Source organism: Capra hircus, chromosome 5, assembly GCF_001704415.2.
Source record: "Capra hircus breed San Clemente chromosome 5, ASM170441v1, whole genome shotgun sequence".
NCBI classification, from domain to species: Eukaryota; Metazoa; Chordata; class Mammalia; order Artiodactyla; family Bovidae; genus Capra; species Capra hircus.
In genome coordinates, this window is record NC_030812.1 from 50,454,133 (window position 1) to 50,478,386 (window position 24,254).

Consider the following 24,254-nt stretch of genomic DNA (forward strand, 5'->3'; position numbering starts at 1 on the left):
GTGGTTTTCTGGGCGGGAACTCCCTCATGACTTTAAAATTGGCTATATAAGGAATACCTATTAAAATTACATGATAATCATCTACGTTAGGCCAATCTATCGTATATTCAACTGATTCCAATGTTTAAAGGTTTTCAGAATAATTTCTATAATCTGGAAGTCTATGATACTTTCTATCCCAGTCTTTTTTTTTTTTTTCCCATCCAAGGAACATACAGGACGTATTTATTATTTTCTTAATACAGAGAATAACAATACTGAAGATAATAAATGGTGATTAGCATTTGTATTGGGCCCAGTGCTGTATTATTTCATAAAGAAGGTATTATCATTACTATTCTTCTAATTTTACAGATGAGGAAAGTGAGGCATCAGGAGAACTTTAATTTGCCCAAGAGTATAGCTGTTAGGCAGCAGAGTTAGGATTTAAACTCAGCTCTGTTTACGATTCCAAAGTTTGAATTTTCAAGTGTAAATTTAAATTTTATATGACCAATATTTTTTCAACAATACTTACTATAACTCACTGATCTGTATTGTTTTGATTTTTTACATCAGAATCATTTCCACTCTTTAACAAAAGTACAGGGCAAGAGAAATGTAAAAAGCGATCAATTAATCTGCACAAAGATTTGCTTTATCATTAAGTTAAAAAAATGTCCACTTTTCCTATCTCATACTTTGTATAAACTACCCAATAACTGAAGAAATAAAGCTGCAAAATGTACTCATAACAATTATCTGCTGTCATAACTTTTAAAAAGTGACACTACAGATTTGGTCTTCTAAATAGTTCTACTCCTCTTAAAATTATTCTTCTGAGTGAAGCCCACTATGGGTTGTAAATTTGCCAATCTGAAATCAAGTCCACCACATTTACAAATTTAAAGAAACATCAATAAGTCTGACACTAAAAGGACAAAATTTAACAATAATATTGGGTTTTGAGAGTTGGACTGTGAAGAAAACTGAGTGCCAAAGAATTGATGCTTTTTAACTGTGGTGTTGGAGAAGACTCTTGAGAGTCCCTTGGACTGCAAGAAGATCCAACCAGTCCATTCTGAAGGAGATCAGCCCTGGGATTTCTTTGGAGGGAATGATGCTGAAGCTGAAACTCCAGTCCTTTGGCCACCTCATGCGAAGAGTTGACTCATTGGAAAAGACTCTGATGCTGGGAGGGGTTGGTGGGGAGGAGGAGAAGGGGACAGCAGAGGATGAGATGGCTGGATGGCATCACTGACTTGATGGACGTGAGTCTGAGTGAACTCCGGGAGTTGGTGATGGACAGGGAGGCCTGGTGTGCTGTGATTCATGGGGTCACAAAGAGTCGGACACGACTGAGCGACTGAACTGAACTGAACTGGTGTTTTAGCTGGTAAAGAATCCACCTGCAATGCCGGAGACCTGCGTTCAATCCCTGGGTTGGGAAGATCCCCTTGGGAAGGAAAAGGCAACTCACTCCAGTATTCTGGCCTGGGGAATTCCATGGACTGTATAGTCCATGGGGTCACAAAGAGTCATACATGACTGAGCGACTTTCAAAAAAACAAAAAAAGAGACACATCTAATAAAAAGGCACAGAGTTTGCAAAGTAAATGGTGGTATCAAAAGAAAGCTAAACTAATATTTGTAATTCTGAGAAAAAGACAAAATGAAAAATGAGTATCAAACTCAGGTAAAAAAGAACAATAGATAAAAGAAGGGCTACCCATTTTAAACATAAATGCAACTAATAATGCAAAACAACTAATAAAACTGTTAGATGAAACAGATAAATCATCATTTTAGTAGTAGTCCTGACAAATTCATCTTAGAAAAAGAATGAACATCAAAAATAACCAGAAATAGTAATGATTTAAATACAACTAATAAGATTAACTGTAATAGAAATAGAGAACTCTGTGTTCGAATGGGGAATGTATACTCTTTTAAAGTACATAAACATTTAAGGAGCAGTCCATGTATTAAGCTACATGAAAGCCGTAATACTTCTAGGGTTAATATAGATAATGGCCCTAATTGCTATAAAATAAAATTAAGAAAAAAAGGAGAGCTTTACAAAAAACATAAACTTGAAAAAGCACATGAGATAATCTTGTGATATTCAGAAAATTATACAGGAAACTAAAAACATACACAGAATTCAAAGAAAAAGAAGACTACAGTTAAAAATTTATGAAACAGTGATGAACAGTATATAAAGGAAAACTTATAGCTTTAATTATAGCCTTCAACAGAGGGAAAAGAAAGAAAACAAAGTTAAGCATGCAACCCAAGAAACTAAAGAAAGAATAAAAGAGCAAACTCAGAGTAACCAGAGGAAAACTATACCAAGGAGAAGAAGAGAAATCAACAAGATAGAATACATACCATGTGTAACAAAAAGAAAAACGTAATAAAATAGAAAGTCTATTCTTTCCAAAGACGGAAAAGAACAAGGGACAAAAATATAGCATAAGAGTATTATAAACAACTATTCTCAAATAAATTGGGAAATACACATTTTTAAGCAAAATGGAGAATGTCAATATGTATACACTCTGGAAAAAGAAAATCAATAAACATGATATAAATAGAATAATTTATGGCTGAGAAGTCCAGATAGTTTTATTGGATGAATTCTACTAAACTTTCATTACCAGTTAATTCTTATATTATACTAGCTGCTTCAGGAAACATAAAACGGTAAAGTGTCCTAGCCTGTTTCATTAGACTAGGTCATAATCTTGATTCCAAATTCAGACTTAAATTGAAGAAAGTGGGGAAAACCACTAGACCATTCAGGTATGACCTAAATCAAATCCCTTATGACTATACAGTGGAAGTGACAAATAGATTAAAGGACTAGATCTCACAGAGTGACTGATGAACTATGGATGGAGGTTCATGACACTGTGCAGGAGACAGGGATCAAGACCATCTCCAAGAAAAAGAAATGCAAAAGAAGCAAAATGGCTGTCTGAGGAGGCCTTATGAATAGCTGTGAAAAGAAAAGAAGCGAAAAGCAAAGGAGAAAAGAAAGATATAGCCATTTGAATGCAGAGTTCCAAAGAATAGCAAGGAGAGATAAGAAAGCCTTCCTCAATGATTAGTGAAAAAAATAGAGGAAAACAGTAGAATGGGAAAGACTAGAGATCTCTTCAAGAAAATTAGAGATACCAAGGGAACATTTCATGCAAAGATGGGCTCGATAAAGGACAGAAATGGTACGGACCGAACAGAAGCAGAAGATATAAAGAAGAGGTGGCAGAAATACACAGAAGAACTGTACAAAAAAGATCTTCACAACCCAGATAATCATGATGGTGTGATCACTCACCTAGAGACAGACATCGTGGAATGTCAAGTCAAGTGGGCCTTAGAAAGCATCACCACGAACAAAGCTAGTGGAGGTGATGGAATTCCAGTGGAGCTATTTCAAATCCTGAAAGATGATGCTGTGAAACTGCTGCACTTAATATGTCAGCAAATTTGGAAAACTCAGCAGGGGCCACAGGACTGGAAAAGGTCAGTTTTCATTCCAATTCCAAAGAAAGGCAATGCCAAAGAATGCTCAAACTACCACACAATTGCACTCCTCTCACATGCTAGAAAAGTTGCTCAAAATTCTCCAAGCCAGGCTTCAGCAATATGTGAACCGTGAACTTCCAGATGTTCAAGGTGGTTTTAGAAAAGGCAGAGGAACCAGAGATCAAATTGCCAACATCCGCTGGATCATTGAAAAAGCAAGAGAGTTCCAGAAAAACATCTATTTCTGCTTTATTGACTATGCCAAAGCCTTTGACTGTGTGGATCACAAGAAACTGTGGAAAATTCTGAAAAAGATGGGAATACCAGACCACCTGACCTGCCTCTTGAGAAACCTATACGCAGGTCAAGAAGCAACAGTTAGAACTGGACATGGAACAAACTGGTTCCAAATAGGAAAAGTAGTATGTCAAGGGTGTATATTGTCACCCTGCTTATTTAACTTCTATGCAGAGTACATCATGAGAAAGGCTGGGCTGGAAGAAGCACAAGCTGGAATCAAGATTGCCGGGAGAAATATCAATCACCTCAGATATGCAGATGACACCATCCTTATGACAGAAAGCGAAGAAGAACCTAAGAGCTTCTTGATGAAAGTGAAAGAGGAGAGTGAAAAAGTTGGCTTAAAGCTCAACATTCAGAAAACGAAGATCATGGCATCCGGTCTCATCACTTCATAGCAAATAGATGGGCAAAGAGTGGAAACAGTGGCTGACTTTATTTTTTGGGCTCCAAAATCACTGCAGATGGTGATTGTGGCCATGAAACTAAAAGACTCTTATTCCTTGGAAGGAAAGTTATGACCAACCTAGACAGCATATTAAAAAGCAAAGACATTACTTTGCCAACAAAGGTCCGTCTAGTCAAGGCTATAGTTTTTCCAGTGGTCATGTATGGATATGAGAGTTGGACTATAAAGAAAGTTGAGTGCAGAAGACCTGATGCTTTTGAACTGTGGTGTTGGGGAAGACTCTTGAGAGTCCCTTTGACTGCAAGGAGATCCAACCAGTCCATCCTAAAGGAGATCAGTTCTGGGTGTTAATTGGAAGGACTGATGTTGAAGCTGAAACATCAATATTTTGGCCACCAATGCAAAGAGCTGACTCATTTGAAAAGACCCTGATGCTGAGAAAGATTGAAGGTGGGAGAAGGGGACGAGAGAGGATGAGATGGACGGATTGCATCACCGAGTCAATGGACACGAGTTTGGGTAAACTCTGGGAGTTGGTTTTGGATAGGGAGGCCTGGTGTGCTGCAGTTCATGGGATTGCAAAGAGTCAGACACGACTGAGTGACTGAACTGAAACTGAAACTGAAAGAGCAATTAAAAAAAAATTAGAATATCATTTCAGACATGAATTAAATTTTATTTAATCCTAAACAAAACCAGCTAACCAAATCCAACTGAGTATATTAAAAAAATATTTAATGAATAGGGTTTACCCCCAAATGCAAAGATGGTTCTTCAGAAAAACCTATCAACTGGAGAGCACAGATTGGAATAATCATCCTGGAGTGCCGTCTCACAGTACTTTACTCCAACCCAGCAATCTTACATCTGGGTATGTAGCTCAAAGAAATTCTCACACAGGAGACTAAAAACAATGATGTTTATTGTTCTTGAGGTGGTAGAAAGTTAAAGTTAATCTGGATGTCCACCATGAAGTGAAAAGAGAGAATATGGTAGATGTAAGCCATGAGTGGTTAGAAGCAATGGATTAAATTGACACAAAGTAATATGCAGAAGTCTTAAGTGTCAAGAGAAAAGAGTAAACTCTACAGCAGAGTAACAAACATATAAATTAACAACGACGTGTGATTTGTGAGAGCACATACAACAAACATGTTAGAAAGGGAAGGAGGAGAAGGTGAAGGACAGGAGCCCTGAATGGACCAGTGATTTCCAGTGCTCTTAACTGAGGAGTATGATTAACTCAATCCTCTTAATGTTAAAAAAAGAAAAAGAGGTTCAAAAGCTGATTCATTCATTAATCAATATCTGCTGATGCAGACACAATATCTACTGTGTAAGACACATCTCACATTTTTCTTTTAAGAAGTAATATTTTAAGGAAAAAAGTCTGGCATTATTAAACATCAAGACTTTAGTAAAAAGGTAAATTATCAACTTACAGTGTCCTCCTCCCATTCCTCCATAGTGGTTGGAAACAGCAATCAAATTATAGCGGCAAGGACCTGCATTTGGATTAATTAGGAATTCTGACATATCCAAATCACTGTTTAAAAAAGAGATCAAGTTAATTTTATGTTTCCCCTAAATGCAATGAAATTCTACTCTTCAGTCAGTGTTGTTTGACTCTCATTTAAATATACTCCTATACACACACACACACACACACACACACATATCTAATTAAAGAAATTACTAAGAGCCAAATAACTATAAAATTATATAAATACCCTTGAGATTTGAGTGTTTCAGCAAAAATTTTCTTACGGATTGAGAATTAAAAAATTCTCCACTGATTGATTGTTTTCAGATTCGTATTTTCATGCTAATACATTTCTTAATATAAGAGGAAATATAGACATCACCATTTATCACGTGGGTTCTTTTTTAAAGTCATTTTCAGAAATTATTTATTTAAGGAAGAATAAAGGGACAGTGAAAAAAAACTTTCTTAGAAATTTTATCCTAATTTGAATATAAAATATATTTAAATATAACCCCAATATCTATTCTATGTTTCCAGGTTTTGATGACCTATGCATCCTAAATGAGTAACATTCTCTGAAATGCAACCAGTTGTTTATAATTTATTACACACAAAACTGGAATATGACCATTTTATAGTTTATTTTTTTCTGGTTATTCTTTTCGTATTTGTATAATTAAAAAGCAAGAATGATTCTAAATTTCAAATAGATCTCTAATAGATTTAGCTTATTACTTTTGTTTGTTCTTTTACTCATATTTTCAAAATGCTGTTCTTGAAAAGCTTGATGGCTCATAATTTTGTTTTATTAAAGAGAAAATAAGCATTTTTATTCTATAACTACAAAACATTTTCTATTTTAAATTTATAAACATGGATTAGAATAAGCAATTCAGAGAATGTTTTCAGTACATCATCCATTTCCTTCTAGTCACCTCTGCACACACATACAACACCTGCCTTCAGTATCTGTTTACTTATAAACTGTAGTAAGTAAATTTGGTATACCAATATTATGAAATATGAAAGAATACTGCCAATTTTTTCTTCAGGAAAATGGGAGAGCAGCATGGTCTTTTTACAAAATAGGGCGTAATGAAGTCCTTCCTGGACTCCGTGAATGAAGATACATTATTCCCTTTTTGTCTATCTGAATTCTCAATGATTTTAATGAAAGAATAAAAAAAGACTACTGAGATGCTGTATGTAGACTTCTTTGCATATTTTTACAAACAGGATGACTTACTACAGACACTGAAATAAGAAAAGCAAAAGGTGACAACAGGATGACTCACTACTCTACTGCATCACCTGCCTTCTGCACAACTCCACTGTTCAGTTTCCACATTAGTCTTTCTAAAAATGCACTTAGGAAGAATGGAGGATTAATGATGAAAACAAAATCACTAAGATCCCATGAAGTATCTTAGATTTACAAACAGGGCCAGTGAACTCAAAAGATAATGTAACATAAAATGAGTTTTACTTTTTTTAAAAAATGTATTTTCTCTTTGTCCTTTGAAAGATCTAAGAAAAGGAATAAAAATTGTTACTAGTCCATACAAATTGCTAGAACAACCCCAAAAATACACTCAAAAACTGAGACTGGATCTAAAACAAAACAAATCAACAAATATAACACAGTAGAAACAGACTCACAGATACAGAGAACAATCTTGTGGTTGCCAAAGGGGAAGACGGGTGGGGGATGGGTAAACTAGGTGAAAGGGATTTAGATATACAATAAGTCAAAAGGACTTAATGTACAGCATAGAAAGTACAGCTAATATTATAGTAACTTTGTATGCTGTGTAATGTATAAAGATATCAAATCACTATACCATACACCTGAAACCACATAATATTTAAAGTCAACTATGTGTAAAAATAAACAAAAAAACACCTATAATCTGGGAGTGATGTTAAAAAAAGTTAGAGGCGCCCAACCTTTGTTAAGCTCAATCAGAACTTACTTGATAGGAAAATCAACTAAAGTATCCAACTTGTCTCTCATGTATCGACTATAAGAAAATCGCTTGAGATGCACCACAAGTACTGGAGGCAGAGACCATAAATCCAATTTCTTTGTGGCTTGCTGATGTTCTTTACAATTGGGACAATACCTAAATATAGAGAAATATTTAAAGCTTATTAGAGATAACGTCAGAGGTAATATCAGGAAATGCCTAATATGTAACAGACTGACAGGAACTTGTTATTTTTAATCAATACATTTTTCAAATAGAGTTAACGATTGAAAATGAGTATGTAAATAAGTATTCAAAGAAGTAACGAGGGCTAGATTATTTACATTTTAGTAAGGTAAAAAAACATGGATGTAGCAAAACTGTGCTGAAATAAAGGCATTAGAAAAATCTTGAGACTTTCTGGACCCAAATTAGTAACAACACAGAACATATTGTGATTTTCCTAAAAAAGCTTCTGTTGGAATACCTCCACAGCTAAAAGTTCCTGGAAAAATGTAACTAAAATGAATTATTCATAGTAAAATGGCTATTATGGAAAATATACTAAAACAAGATTAAAACAACATTATAACACTTTTAAAGACATTTTCATTCTTAATATATTATAGGCATATAAACAAACGCTTATTGTTTAAAATATCAAAGGGAATTTAACTATTACTTTTTCAATTTGATGTAGCACATACCTCAGTATATATCCTTAAAAAATAATTAGAAACAATTATTTAATTTTGTCTCTTACCAAGGATCTTCAGCACCTAGCTTTTCTTTTGTTGTAAAAAGCTCAATGCAATCTTTTAATTTCACAAAGGGTTTTTTAGGAGGTTTGTATTCCACACTTTCATGTTTTTCAAAATCCTAAAGAGAAGTATTTCTTGAGTTAAGAAAACAAATGAAACAAAACTCATTTTAGTGATATCATATTACTATGAATAGTCATGAAAAACTCCTAAATGTTCTCAAATAAATCAAAAGCTTATTTCAGCTGAGATTTACAGTATTTCTAACATTTTCTGTATACATACCTATATGGACAATCAGAAAGTTTAAATAGCAGGTTCAAAGAAGATGAACCTTTTCTCTTTTAAGATATAACTATTTTTAAAATTGCAAAATAAACATATTTGGTAGAAGAAAAAAAGTGTAACCAAACAGAGTTATCAATATGGAAGAGAGAAAGAAGGAATGACCAATGACTTACCTCAGCAGCATTTTCATCAAAATATCTTTTTTTCAAATCAGGATCCCAATCCAAAGCAAGGAAAGACCTTTCTAAGGTGGAAAACATATTTTTTTCTTTAAGATTTAATATGCTGTATTGAGTTAATATATTTTAAGATATAAAATAATACATTTTAAGATATACAGCAGAAGAGAGAGATTGCTATACAAGGTGATCAGGGTAATTTGCTGTTTACAAGCCATTAAAATATTTTACAAAACTTAAGCGTAAGTCCAATATTCATTTAATAAACACTGACATGTTTCAGCATACTTAGAAATGAAGGTTTTTCATTTAAACATGTAGATAGATAAGTAAATGTTACTTCTCAGGACAGTGTTGAATTTCAAGGTTTCACCTCAAAAAAAAAAAAAAACACCCCACCCCAACACATTTTGGTCAAGTTTAGTGTTTAAGTCATTTTCCACAAATACTTACCATCTAACCTAAGCTGCCTATCATCAAATCTTATATGCCTGGTATCATCTTTGATGTAGTTGATATCAGTATTGCCTAAGTTGTTGAACTGGAATGTAAACAATCGCTTTTTGTGTCCCGTGAGTTGACCTCTGCAAGTCTCTTCAGTACATAATCCATTTTCAGAATCGTTATCTCCTCCAACTGAATCTTCAGACTGACTGTTCTCATTCTCAGAGGGCAGTTCTTGATCCTGACTGGATTCATCATCTGGCTCATCTGTTTCCATTTCACCTAATATTAGATATTAGAAATCTTTATACAAACCCAATGCTACATTATTAATACTTATTGATATGAACATTTTTCCCCCCAGGCTTGCAGATATTGTTAAGTTCCTTAATCCTCATCCTCTTAATTGCCCTCTGCAACAATAACCCAAGAGAAAATTTTACAATTTAATACATAAATCTTACTTGGTGAGCCTTCTTCATGGATGCCATTTGGGCCATTCCCATTAATATTTTGGTCCTTACAGCAGTGTAGGGATCCTTCAGTGTCTTCGGTGTCAGTAGATATTTTGACGTATCGGCTGAAATAAAATCAGAAATCAAACAGGTTCAGTTCTACTAAGGTAAAAACTTAGAAAAGTTTTCCATTCTTTCAATAAAACAAAACTTTAAATTATTTTATAAAGATCCTCAAGTAGATGATATATATATAGTACCGCTAAGATCACTTAGAGATTGTAATGTGATCTTTACGTATGGGTTATGGGACTATAATGATTAAAACATGTATGTAAGTAAGAATACTAAATATGTCAGTTATAACAGATAAAAGAAAGGGAGTAAATGGCATTCTTGATTACTCTAATTCAAACCAAGGTTCAACTGAAAAAGATGTTGCCTTACAAAAGAAAGAACCATAAAAGCTTATCTTTTTAAATAAAACTATTTATTTTTATGAGTTCTTGTTATGAGTTTGAGCACTGCATATAAAGAAATGAAGCATAAGACATTTGTTATGATTTCAAAGTGCATACATGATAAACTATTTTCTTCCAACTATAAACTTTTAGTGTAAAACAACTATGAGAATTTATGCTTCCTGTATTTGAAATTATCTCAGTTAAGTGTTTCACATGATCAAGAAACTGGATTAGCTTATAATTTGATTTCTTACACTGCTACCTGTCTAAACAAAGATAATATAGATAACTAATTATATTCTGATAGTACCTTGCATGTTTGCTTTTATTAGCTATTTGATATTTTATTAGGTTAATGTAGAACTATTTGGGACTTACCACATTCTCACAAGCAAAAGATTATAGAGTTTATCTTCAGTATTGTTCCGTGGAACAGCCATAAGAAAAGGCTGCCCAAAAAGTGAAGAACCAGTATGGTGGGTGTAACTTGAGTGTCTAAATTTTTCTCTCAGGCAAACAGGAATAATCACATGCTCTGTATCTTCTGTCCTATTTATGTTAATCTCAAACCTGCAAGGATAAAACTGACTGTAAACTTTGGAAATTTTATGATATTTCCTTTCAATTTTTTTCTCAAGAAATATTTATGCAATGAATTTCATACTTACACATAAATATCATCACGTTCCATAATACTACTAAGATTTTCATCCATTGCAAATATTCTGTGAAATCTATGATTGTATATATCAGTAACTATCATCTAAAAGGAAATAAATTTCTATTAAGCAGGGTTTATAACAGTGAAAAACTAAACTCCAACTTACATACTTTAAACCCAGAAACATCCTACCTTATCTGCAGGTACTCCTGACAAAAGAGACAATGCTGTACAAAGATCAAGTATGTTTCCAATTTTAGGGACAACCACTTTATACTAAAAAACAAAAAAGAAAATTGCAATGACTTTATTACTTTGGAAAAAATACTCACTAGTTAAGACTAACCTGGTTGCTTCCTTACATTCACTTGGCATTTGGCTCACAGTGTCTGTCTCCAATCTTGCCATTGTCCTGGGTGACAAAGTCCATGTGGACAGTTTATCTTAGCCTTATTATTCCTTCACTGCTCGATTCAAAGGCCTACACTTGCATTTAACCATGGCTCACGTCTCAGAACTTGCCATCTCCTTTTCCACCTCTGATATCTTAAACTCTTAATTGTCTAAACACTATTTACTTTTCCTGGAAACCCATTCTTTCCTATTCTTGGCTTGCATTGAGATATCCAGTCCTTTTAACTCTCAGTTTTTTCCATTGGCTCCTTAATATCTCCATGCCCTTCCATCCCTATGATTCATCCCTTCAACCATTCCATTGCAAAAACTTTAACTACTTTATTATTCAGCTATTCAATTTTATTCTTGCTATACTTTCTTAGAGTTGTTTAGATATGCTGGAGTAAATTGCCCAACTTTATAGACTGGTGTACTACAAACTCAGTGTCCAATCTCAATGGATCCTTCAAAACTAGCCAGAAATTCTTCTGTGTCTCCTTCATTTGCTTATTCTCATATTTCTCTCAGTAACTATTTAAAATCGTCATCATTTCTTAGGCTTCCTATTTCACCACTACTCCTCTCACTATCCGCGGAATACCTATTTGAGTGAGAAAACAGCCTAGGTGATAGGAAAATCTCCAACTTACTGTTTCCCCTGTAGAGTGAAAGTGAAGTCGCTCAGCTGTGCCCGACTCTTTGCAACCCCATGGACTGTAGCCCACCAGGCTCCTCTGTCCATGGGATTCTCCAGGCAAGAATACTGGAGCGGGTTGCCATTTCCTTCTCCAGGGGATCTTCCCAACCCAGGGATCGAACCCAGGTCTCCCACATTGCAGGCGGACGCTTTAACCTCTGAGCCACCAGGAAGCCCCCTGTAAACGTGAGTCTAAAATGTCCTTTTCTCTCTTTTGATACAAGGAAAGGGAATCAGGTGGTACTCTTCTCATTCTAAAAGTGGCTTAAAAAGATGGAAACGATTAAAAAAAAATGCTTTGCAGTTTAAAACAAACAACAAAAAAGACTAATCCTGTCATCTATATATTCTCTTCTGACTCCTCTAGAACATAAACTCAGCAATTATCCTTTATTTCATTTTATCTTGGTGGCTCAGACAGCAAAGGATCCACCTGAAATGGAGAAGATCCAGGTTCTATCCCTGGGATGGGAAGATCTCTTGGAGAAGGAAATGGCTACCCACACCAGTATTCTTGCCTGGAGAAATCCATGGACAGAGGAGCCTAGTGGGCTACAGTCTGTGGGGCTGTGAAGAGTTGGACACAAGTGAGCAACTAACACTTTCACTTTACTTTTTAACTCTTGTAAAATCAGAAATGTCTCAAAAAACAAATCGATCTCTCACTGCTTTTTAATAATCCTCCATTAATTTTCTCCCTTTCTCTTCTGCTTTATAAACAGCCTTGTTAAAAATAATGTCTACACTCTTGTAACTTATCTCCCATTTACTTATTAATCCACTCCTGGCTTTTGCCCTCACCTCTTCAAGGCTACCATTTAACCAAGTCTTTATCAGTCTTTATTTTATTCTCTCTCTGTAGCAAGACTGCTGACCACTGCCTCCTTCAAAATCTTCCTTTCCCTATAACACAACTACATCTTGTTCTTTTCTAATGCCTTGGTCAAATCTTCTTGAGGAAAGAACTAACCCTCTAGTGTAATCCTTCAGGCTTTTATCTTTAGCCTTCTTGATTCTATATGCTCTCCTTAGATTAGGTGACAATATATCCCAGTTTGCTTTGGCCAGTCCTGGGTTAACCTGATGTCTTGGTATAATTATTAATACAGCCCTTTTCATTTTTCAAATTGTTCTGGTTTAGACAATCAACTAAGTGATCTCATCCTTCTAATACATTTCCTACCATGTTCATAGAGCTCACCACCCAATTTATCTCTCAAGCACAGACCTCTCTCTTCCAGTCTACCTACATACATAAAGACAATGCTTACTGATACGTCTCCCAAATTTTCCTCTTGATTCTCAATTTGTCCAATACTTAAACACAGATTTAAGTCATGTTAAATCAAGATATCCAATACTAAATAGACTTCTTCTTAAAACTTTCTTCCCTTATCTTCCAGTAAAACAAATAGTACCATTCTCCTCAGTTTTCCAATCCCATAAACTTGAATATCTTAATATATTTTCAACTCCTATATTCAACTGGCTCTTCTACCTGTCTGCCATCCTGATACTTAGCTTAAGAGTCCAAGCCCTTGTCATCTGTCATCTCATCACTACAAAAAAACCTTTTACTTAGTGCGCCTGACTAAGCCTCTCCAATCCAATCTTTGCACTAGCCAGTGTTCTTTCTGAAACACAAATCTGACCATACACTCTCTTTACTTAATAAGCTTTAATGGCTCCCTTTAGTCTTTAGGATGAAGTGCAAGCTTCTTGTGATAGCACATAAAGCTTCTTCGTGATCTAGCTTCTGTTTGCCATATTATCTACCTGTAGTTTCCAGAAGTGGGCCATGTTCTCTTTTGCCTCAGCCCTTTCTTTGTATGTGTCACTCTCCTGGCATTTATTCCCAATTTTCATGTGCTTAAATCCTAATCATCCTTCAGGATTCAGCACAGGCGTCACTGCCAGTTTGGGTAGGTTATTCCTTCTGTATACTCCTCAAGCACCCTGTCAGGGAACTCTTCACACTGTATGACAAACTTCTTAAGAAGAAGACAAGGAATACCTTTGTACATCCAGCACCTTGCATAGTATGTGAGTTCAATACATAATACATATTCAATGCAATTACTAACGAACTTCTTAATTTAAATCAACTTCAGTGATGGGAAAACTCATCAGATGGGCTAACCAAGCTAATTCCTTTTTCTCTAGAGCCTGTGTTCCCACTCTCTATCTCCCTGCCCTGTGAGGATGCATTTGAGGAGGCATCCATCTGTAAGTGAGGAAGAGTCAGCATTAGAAACTACCAAGCTGGTTCTCTATTCTTCTATTTCTGGCCTCCAACTGTGGGAAAATAAATTTCTGTTATGTCACTCAGTCTGCGGTATTTCATTATGGCGGCCTGAGCAGACTAATATAACTAATACGCTCTAATAAACTGCACTTCTGGCTGGAACCTATACTAGGATTTTAGTAAACTATTTTTTAAAGGATGAACTATGTTTACTTTGTTTATCAGAGCTTTATACTCAGAAAGTACCCAATACATATTTGAATGAATCAAATTTTTGAACACTTCTAAGTCATGAGGATTGGGAATAAAAAGATTTCCAAAGTTCCTTTCTTCAAAGAATTCACAGTCTAGGGGGCAAAACTTAAAATTAACCAAAGGTCATAAAAAAATTTGGTAAGTGTTATAATAGAATTCAGGAGAACAGAAGGTTGAAAAGGAAGGAAATACTTTTATTAGGGTAGGTCAAATGTCAGAAAATGATTAACTGATTAAGAAAGGGAAAATACATAGTGTTTTGCTTCATAAAATGTAAAATAACCCAATTATAACACTAGGCAATGGAATCAGGCAGACAATTGATATTAAGGTCTACCACAGGGCTCTTGTATAGAATAAAGTTCTTCTATTCTTGTGTAGACTAACCAAACTGTTGAAAGATTAGAACATTACTGAAGCAAGTATTTTTACCCTAACTAAATTTCCACTTCTCTTCCAAGTTCTTCAAATGCTTAAATACTACAAGTATTTTAAATATACCATTATCTTATCATATCATGAATCAAAATGCACAGTGAATATTAATTAGTTTCACTTTCAATAGCCAGTAGGAAAAAGACTACAATGAAGATTAAAGAAAGTTCCAGTTGGAAAACTGAGTAAATACTATTATATTATTAATCTTTGCAAGCTAATATTCCTAACAACATTATAAAATCAAACCACCTCTCATTTTTGATAAGAAAATGCCTTTGAGAATTTTTTTTTTTTACATGATGAGTTGCACTAATTTTCAAAGTATTTAGCGTATAAAAATCTCTTATGCAAAAAAGTTTATTACTGAATTGTACTTAAGGCATACGGACTCAATGGACGTGAGTGTGAGTGAACTCCGGGAGATGGTGATGGACAGGGAGGCCTGGTGTGCTGAGATTCACGGGGTGGCAAAGAGTCGGACACGACTGAGCGACTGAACTGAACTGAACTTAAGGCATAAGGATTCAGAACTAACAAATGCCAAGAAAAGAATCATTACTTGCCTGCATAGGTTTGGTAAGTGGATCCATTCTAACTAAATAAACTTCCAAGGTACGTTCCTTCTTCATGGGCAATGGAAGTGTCAAGTAACAGAAAGGATCAAATGTTACTGAAATCTTAGCACATTCCGGACATACTAAAGTTGATTTAAAAAGGCCATGAAATATATCTACTATGATAGAATCATTTCTTTTTAAATGGTTTTCCCAGGCTTCTTCAGCAACTACCTATAAGGAAAACAGACACATATTACACAGAGATATCACATTATTGTAACAATGTGACAATAATATGGTTAAATTTACCTTATCTGGTCTTCCATCAGCATCTTTTAATTGTATATATGGTTTTTTCCTAATTCTATTCAAATCCTCATGTAGTCCATCTAATAGGAAAGCTAATAGTTCTTGACAGTCCTGCTGCTGGTATCCAGAGAACTGAGGTGCAAAACGTCCTACTTGTGTCTGTAAGAAAAGCAAAACTATAAAATCAGTTCTAGGGATTTAAAAAAAAATATAGTCGATAATCCATATCTGTGAATTCATCTACTTCCTAAAGTTTATTTGTAATCCTGAAATCAACCTGTGGCACTTTTGCAGTAATTTGCAGATACGATAATTACATATGGGTAAATACACATAAATAATTACATATCTAAAAATATTTTAATAATGGTAGCTAAGTTGTAAAATAGAAAAGAAACGTTGACCTGAGCGAAGAACAATGAGAAAACGTTGCAGTTTTGTACAAAGAATTGGGAAACACTAAAGACTTGCTCTTAGTGGAAGCAATTCCATGAACAGAGGAAGCCTGGTGGGCTACAGTTCATGGGGTTGCAAAGTGTCGAATATGACTGAGCTCACACACACACACAGACTTAAAATTCAGTAACATTTTTGGGTCACTTGAAAACTACAGTGCTCTCATTCAGCTTCTGTGTTTAAAGAGGATAAATCTCATAGAGACAAAAGGAATATTCATGCTCATATATAATTTTTCTAGTCATTGCAGTGCTAAGTATTTTTTTGATGAGACTGAAAAGAAATGTAAAAGAAAAAAGTCAGGTATCAAAGACCTATTTACAATGTAATTTTAAATGAGGACATCTTGTAAAATGAAAATAATTGGAATTATGGATAAAGGCTGAGGAATGATTTGTCTAAACCAGTTGGTCCAAAGTTTGGAAAGTTAAGGAACAAATGTAGGAGCTTTTCTGCTTTGTTGCTATTTATTTTTAAAGAACTAGCATACAGTAATAAAATGTTGCCCAGTTGATTTCCTATAAGAATATCATTTAAGTTGTATAAAAAGTGATTGAAAACTGCTGGGAAGAGCTCCTGAAGGAGGAAATGGCAACCCAATCCAATATTCTTGCCTGGAGAATCCCATGGAGAGAGGAGCCTGGTGGGCTACAGTCCACGGGGTCGCCAAGAGTCAGACATGACTTAGTGACTAAACTACCACCATCACCATACTCAGTATTTAGTGTTTGCTTTGCAGACTAATTTCAGTAATTTTTCAAACTTATCACTCTCAAAATAAGAGTTCTTAGAGCTTAATGACATGCTCAAATTTAGTCTTTACCTCTGTATATTTACGTAGGTTTCTTAGAGATATGCTGTATTCTAAAACAATCTGCAAGTGCTCACTGCTGTCTGTCTGTCGTCATTTTGAACCATGCCTGCATTTCTCAACTTTTATTTATTTCCTTTGACATCTCCCAGAACTCTTTTTGGATATTTTAAACTAATTATCTATTTCTGTACCCCACCCTGAAAATTTAATACTTTATTTGCTGCGTATTTATTTATATGCTGAGTCCCTCTGGAGGGCCACAAACCACTGTAATAGCTATGATTCTTTGCTCTTTTCCTAAAGACGTCTGTCCTCTTGGGGGTAAAAACGCCTTGATGAAAATGTATTTGAGATACTAACCTTAAAGGCTCTTGGTGTGACATAGCTGAACTTTCCAGACCACATTTGCTTGATCAATTCAGCATAAGATTTAGCTATTTCACCTCTCATTCCTAAGGGATTGTCAAAATTCAGTTCGTCTTGATACTTATCATTCAGGAAATATTCAGTAAGTGGAGGTGTATTGCTCAAACACTGCAAAAAATAAAATATATTTTCAAGTAAAAGAAACCATACATATTAAACATTAAAATGCAGAAACAAAGTGATTTTATATATATATATATAGAGAGAGAGAGAGAGAGAAATTTACATTGATGGCCTCTTGCACTAATAAGTAACTAATCAAATAAACATTCAAATGATGTACTCAACTATTCATTTCCCAAATTTCAAGTCAATTATTTATAGTAAACAAAAATGCTAATATTTGTTGCTGCAAAACCTACATTAATTTTAACCACAGCAAACTACTGGTTAACTGGGAGAGAAGTTCAGAGTTTTTTTTCCTGGCAGAAATTATGGATTGTCTAACCATCCCAGGCATTTGCCAATTAGCCTGCTGCTACTGCTGCTAAGTCGCTTCAGTTGTGTCCGACTCTGTGCGACCCCATAGACGGTAGCCCACGAGGCTCCCCCATCCCTGGGATTCTCCAGGCAAGAACACTGGAGTGGGTTGCCGTTTCCTTCTCCAATGCATGAAAGTGAGAAGTGAAAGTGAAGTCGCTCAGTCGTGTCCGACTCTTAGCGACCCCATGGACTGCAGCCCACCAGGTTCCTCCGTCCATGGGATTTTTCAGGCAAGAGTACTGGAGTGGGGTGCCATTGCCTTCTCCGCAATTAGCCTGAGTAGGAGCTAAAAACCGAGATGGAGCACAAGGAAGAAATGAACTTTAAAGAGATATTTACTGCTTCCATTGTCAACTCATCAACATGAAAGAGCAGCCATCTAAGTTTTCCTTTTGGGTCAATCATTTTCTAGAAGGGACAGTACAGATCAGCTGAGTCTGAGAAAACAAACTTCTATTATGTGAACTCTGGCCAATAGTATTCTTACTTCTTCCAGCTCTTATGTAATAATACAACAACCCAATTTTACTTTATGGCATGATTAAAATTATGAATAAGTTAATTCTCCAGCTCTGTTCCATTTTGAATAATTTAGAATCTAAAATAAAATAGACAGTGGAAGTACAGTTTTCCCACAATATTTTATCTCAAGCTAAAATAATTTTAAGTTGATAATGCTATATAATGTGACTTCATTTTGAACCCAATATTACCTTATCAATTAGATGTCTAGAGCCACTAAGTAGAATATGTAAAGACTGACAAAGACGTAGAGTCATAGAGGTAACTTTTTGGCTACAGGAAGATATTTGTTTTGGAGCACAGTGACAAAATGCTTTTAGTGAAGCTAGCTCTTTGCAAGTAGTAGAAACCCATTCATAGGAGAGTTCAGAATTTATATTAATGGAAATGAAAGTTTTTCAAAGCTTGCTTACCACTCATAAGAACTAAGTTAAACAGTCTTGGTAACTATGAAAAATTAAGCCTGCTGAGTTTATGCTGATAACCTGGATGTTATAAACTATATGTCATTTACTGTTTGGCTAAAACTTAAGCACATTCAATCTTAAAAATAAATCATGGTGTTATATTTTGTGTTTTCAATTAAAAATCAATTTCTGTATACTCATGTAACCATGATATCTAATTTGGAATTTTCTGTTCAAACTGGTAGTCTGGCCCCAACCTCAAGATAAGAGGGAGAACTCTTTATAATATGGAACTTGTTATTACACTATTTTAGACAGTGAAAACAGTATCAACAGTCAAAAAATGTTTGAGGTGGGCTACATAGGCTGTTATTTACATGTTATTTTCAACAGCAAAAAATTTTATGTAGAACACAGGCAGGCTACAGTGTAAGATGCAATTAGGGAAGGATTTTTTTTTTCCTGTACTTTTGCTCCTAACTCCTTTTACATCTCAAACTTTCCTAATCTTACAAGTTTTCTCAGTTTCATTTTCTTTTTATAATATATATTGGTTTTATACCCAGCTTGGAGGTAGGGGCCAGCAACCTAGAATACACCATGACTACACAAGGCATAAATGCTATCACTCAGTAGTATTATCTGATTTAATACAAACAGGACCAACACTAAATTGTCAATGAAGCAAAGTGGAGATAAGATAGCATTTACAACAATTATAAATTAGTTTTCAAATCCTTATATATGATCAGCTCAGGGTTATAGTAAGAATGTATAATATTCTACTATTGTGTGCAACAATTATATAAAGAAGCTAATGTTTTACCAAACACTTCAAAGAATCAAGTTGTGCAAACATGAATAATTCTTGCAGTTTGCTTTTACTTATTCATAGTTATCCTTATCTTGCAAAGAGCTTCCAACTATAATTGAAAAATGTTTAGTTTTCCATCCATAGTGATCTTTCTAAAATTTGTCACTAAACTTTAAGACTTGATTATGTCACTTCCTTGCTACAAATCCTTTAATAGCAATTTCAGATTAAAATTTCAAATTCAAAAAGACAGCACCTATTAAAAACTCCCTGGTCCCTTTTTGACTTTCATTTAATCTACCATCTGTTTTGTAACAGGTCTCTACTCGGATTTTTAAAGAGAACAGTGCTTATTTTCATAGTGACTCATGCCAGTTTGAAACAAATTATAATTAACTGATAACAAACTAAACAAAACACAATGGTTCAGTAAATAATTACCTGCATTTCCTGTCAAGATATCATAACCAATATATTTATTAAAAAATTTTTTACATTTTTTTAAAATTAGAGGATAACTACTTTATAACATTGCGTTAGCTTCTGCCATACATGAATCAGGCATAGGTATATAACCTATGTATCCTGAGATAAACCTTATTTTTAAATGTGAACTATTAAGTCCTGAATAGTCCCCCAAAGCATCGTATTTGTTAAAGGTAATGTTTTCAGGAACTCATGACCTTAATTTTTCTAAAAATTTGTACAAATACATACAAATACAGATATTCAATTGTTCTAATACACAGTCCATAATATTTTAAAAACTAAACTGATATCAGACTTTTCTTCCACCTCTTGAAAATACCGTACTTTTTCCCTCACTTTGAAAATAATGGAGTCATTATATTCTTGAAATAATACAAAAACCAGTTATATATTAAAAGTTCTCTTTGGGTATCAATTTCAAGGTACAATTGGAATAGAGCTCAAACAACTAAAATATTTTCATGTTCCAGGTGATAGCAGTATTCAATGCCATCGCTCTGGCAGAAGAAAAGAAGCCTGTTTCTTAAATCTGCTCATAATACAATTGATTTGTAATTTAGGCAACTCATTTTACTCAATCTTTTATCATGAGGCTTTCTCAGAAACATGAACACCTTTGACAATTACTAGAAAGTTTGATATTGGACTGGCTTCCATTAAGTACAATATTTTAAAGAATAAATTTCATTAGTACAGTAATAAAAACTAGAACCAGAGTTCTAAAGCATATCTCTCAAAGATTCTTCTAATATAAAAAACACCACTTTCCTATCTGTTTGGAAGTGTTGCAAGATAATTCCTTTCCTAAGGCATATGAATTCCTATATATGTAGACATAGAAAATTTCCTTATTAACTCATAAGATACTTCACTCCAACAACATAATATAGACCAGAAATCATAAAACATATGTTGTGCCTATGTGTATATATCCCTTATTCTCAATACTTTCTAAACTGGAGAAAACAACAACAACCACTCACAAAACTTTCATCCATAATGTACATCATTTTTCTTATTAAAAACTGAGAAGAAAAAAAAACCACACAAACTCTGAGAATATATATGAATGTATCATAAAAACAAAAAAGGACTATATAAACAATATTAGCATGTTATTTTTATGGCCACTTATGAGTTTTTTTGACATTCTACTAGTCATATGACATGCTGAGCTTCACCTCTATTAAATTCACTTGATTTCAACAGCTTGACACTGACTAAATGCCAATACTTCCATAGTTTAAGAACTAGCTCTTACAATTCACCATCAAAAAATGAGGTCCAAATAAAAAGTAATGTGACTAATCATAAAACACATTTATTAAGCCATATGTTGTTTGTATTACAATTGTATCTAGAATCAGTCCTAATATTGCATAGAATTTTGTCAAATACCATTTTAAAGGCAATAATCAGACTGAATAAAAAGATTCTGTATTAGTAGCTTCAATTCTTTTTTTCAGTTCTACCTCTGTTAACTGCTACCAACCCATCTCCCTCCACCCCCCCCTCACGTGTGCGTGCTCAGTCATGTAACCCCACAGACTGCAGCCTGCCAGGCTCCTCTGTCCATGGAATTTTCCAGGCAAGAATACTGGAGTGGGTTGCCATTTCCTTCTCCAGGGGTAGTTTCAATTCTTGATGCAAAAGAGAAAAAGTAAAAAAACCTACATTAATTAACAGGCAAATGCACTTATTAACTAGGCTAAATACTCCTTTAAACTTTTTATGATCCCTAGGAAAGTTAATAGTGAGCAAAACTGACAAAGGCATTTGAAGATCTAAGTATTAAAAACCAAATTGCATATTTAGTATATGGTAATATGAACACTAAAATTTCATATTTAGTATATAGTAGACTTCTGGCATTCATTAATTTAGCCTGTGTGACTCAGCATCTTCACAGCTGGCTAACTGGAAGGTTCAGGATATAAGCTAGTATGAAAAGATGTTGGTCCAGGAAGAATGATGAGAATGGTGTATTATGTGCAAACCAATCATTCTGTGAGCAAATGTATCTGTTCCTCAATGTAACTTTATACTTCTCTATTTGTGCATTTAAAATCAAATTAATATGCATTTAAAATCAAAATTGCATGTAAGAATGTGAATTCTTGCATGTGAATTTGAATTAGGGATCTTATGATATATTTCTTAAAGTATTAAGACTAAGCCTTAGCATGTACTCTTTCCCTTAGTTATTCTTCCCCTGTAAGAAATTCCTACTTATTCTTTAAAACTCATCTCAACATCTCAGTACCTCAAACATAAACTAATGTTCCTTCTTCTGGACTAACTCTATTAACTTGAACTCTTATACTGTCTTTATCCTGAGAGCAGGGTCCATGTCCTATTCACTTTTGTAACTTAGCATCTAGCACAATGCCTGGCACATACCACAATAAAGGTGTGATGAACGAATTAAAAACTTATATGGTAGAGCAGTCCTTACAGAGACTGAGAACAGTGGGAAAACACTTGACTAAGATCTGAATTGCAGCCTGCTATATAACTATAACCTACTCCAAGCTCTAAAAGTTAAAAAATAAAAGTCCAAATAATGCCTAAAGAGGGTTTCTTAATGAAGAAAAACTAACTAATGTGAATACTCCAAAAAATAACTATCAAGATAAATCCATGTAAGTAAAAGATACGTGAAAGGAAAATATATGGTAATATATTTTCATGAAGACTCTTTCCCTCAAATCAGCCTGGAACTAGACATAATAATTCTTCAGAGAATTATTCTAAATAATCAAATTATCTCATCTGGACATTCTATATGGGTCAATATATACAGACTTTTAACCACTGTCACCATGAAGAACTCTTTTTTAAAAAATGCATATAGTATTCAACTATTTTAAAAAGTATTAATTATCTATGAAAAGCTCTCTGGTTATACATTTCCACCTTTAACCCAACATGCTATAATTGGTGTATTATGTGAAGGCCTATTTTCTCTAATTATTTAAATTTCTTGGAAAGACTATAATGCTTTTTAAAAATAACTTTTTCTTAAACACACATGCAAAAACCCTACTGTTCTTATATTACTGTCAATAAGTTCTTCCATTAAATGTTCTGATCAGTAAGACTGATGTTTCTAGAATTCTCTGAAAAAGTGACTAATGTAAGAGTTTCAATTTTGTATTTCATTACAATCTTCCAGTTTTTTAAAAAAACTGACCAAGTGACATAAAGTTCTACTATATAACCAAATCTCAAGTCTATAATCAACATATTTTAGGAAATGAATAATTAATAGCCATCCCAATAACTTGTAATGAATCTGGAATTTCCCCAGTACCTGGAAAATAGTCAAAGTAATCCCCTTCAAAAAGAGAAAGTTGTCTTTTGTAATGCTGAATATGAACCACTCCCTTTCTGTTCAGGTGCTCCAGAAGCCCAATTTTCAAGTGATCATGTATGCTCACTATTTTAGTAAACCGGTAACTAGAACAGGAAAGAAAACAAACTTAATTTTTGATTACCTAAAGCCTTTGAGAATTGTGTAACTCATTCTGTAACTGATCAAAATGTAATGCCACTCACAACTCTTAAAGTAGCTACACTTTCAAACTGACCAATGCTAAATATAGGAACCCAATCTAAAATGGAAATTATTTTCTTATGATTAAAAAAAAATAAAACCTAAAGTAATCCATGGTTAAAGTAATCTTAGAATATCCCCAATAAGTTTTTCTGGATTTTAAGATTAGATGGATAAAGAATTTTCAGATTGGTTTGTTTTTGCCATGACAACAGTATAAACATAAAAAGGTACTGTATAACTCCAAAGTATTCTATGAAAATTGGGATACTGGCTCTCATTATGAAAAAAGCAGTGGATAAGACAGAAACGTATGATGTAGACTTTCACAATGAAGACCTACTAATATAAGCCTGCCCCTTCACCATGGAGATTTGAAAAATGAGATTTTTAAGACACTTCATGTTGTATTTTTTATTTTTCTCCTCAGGAAAGGAAAATCTCATTATATGTGAGGGATCAATTT

At 34.2% G+C, this 24,254-nt stretch overlaps 1 protein-coding gene across 3 annotated transcripts in view; it reads right to left on the reverse strand.

The window, feature by feature from the left end:
* Window positions 1–24,254, reverse strand: part of USP15 (ubiquitin specific peptidase 15) — a 129,439-nt gene that overhangs the window by 5,693 nt on the left and 99,492 nt on the right. For 2 of the 3 annotated variants that reach the window (XM_005680249.3, XM_005680250.3), the window contains 12 exons: window positions 17,452–17,625; window positions 15,822–15,980; window positions 15,519–15,743; window positions 11,117–11,200; window positions 10,932–11,026; window positions 10,642–10,833; window positions 9,809–9,924; window positions 9,354–9,626; window positions 8,895–8,965; window positions 8,436–8,551; window positions 7,679–7,828; window positions 5,662–5,765 (listed from right to left, as the gene is read on the reverse strand). In XM_005680249.3, coding sequence (XP_005680306.1) covers window positions 5,662–5,765; window positions 7,679–7,828; window positions 8,436–8,551; window positions 8,895–8,965; window positions 9,354–9,626; window positions 9,809–9,924; window positions 10,642–10,833; window positions 10,932–11,026; window positions 11,117–11,200; window positions 15,519–15,743; window positions 15,822–15,980; window positions 17,452–17,625 — 1,759 coding nt within the window. Of the gene's footprint in view, window positions 1–5,661; window positions 5,766–7,678; window positions 7,829–8,435; window positions 8,552–8,894; window positions 8,966–9,353; window positions 9,627–9,808; window positions 9,925–10,641; window positions 10,834–10,931; window positions 11,027–11,116; window positions 11,201–15,518; window positions 15,744–15,821; window positions 15,981–17,451; window positions 17,626–23,551; window positions 23,692–24,254 lie in introns of those variants that run through there. The other variant, XM_018047997.1, reaches the window with a different exon arrangement.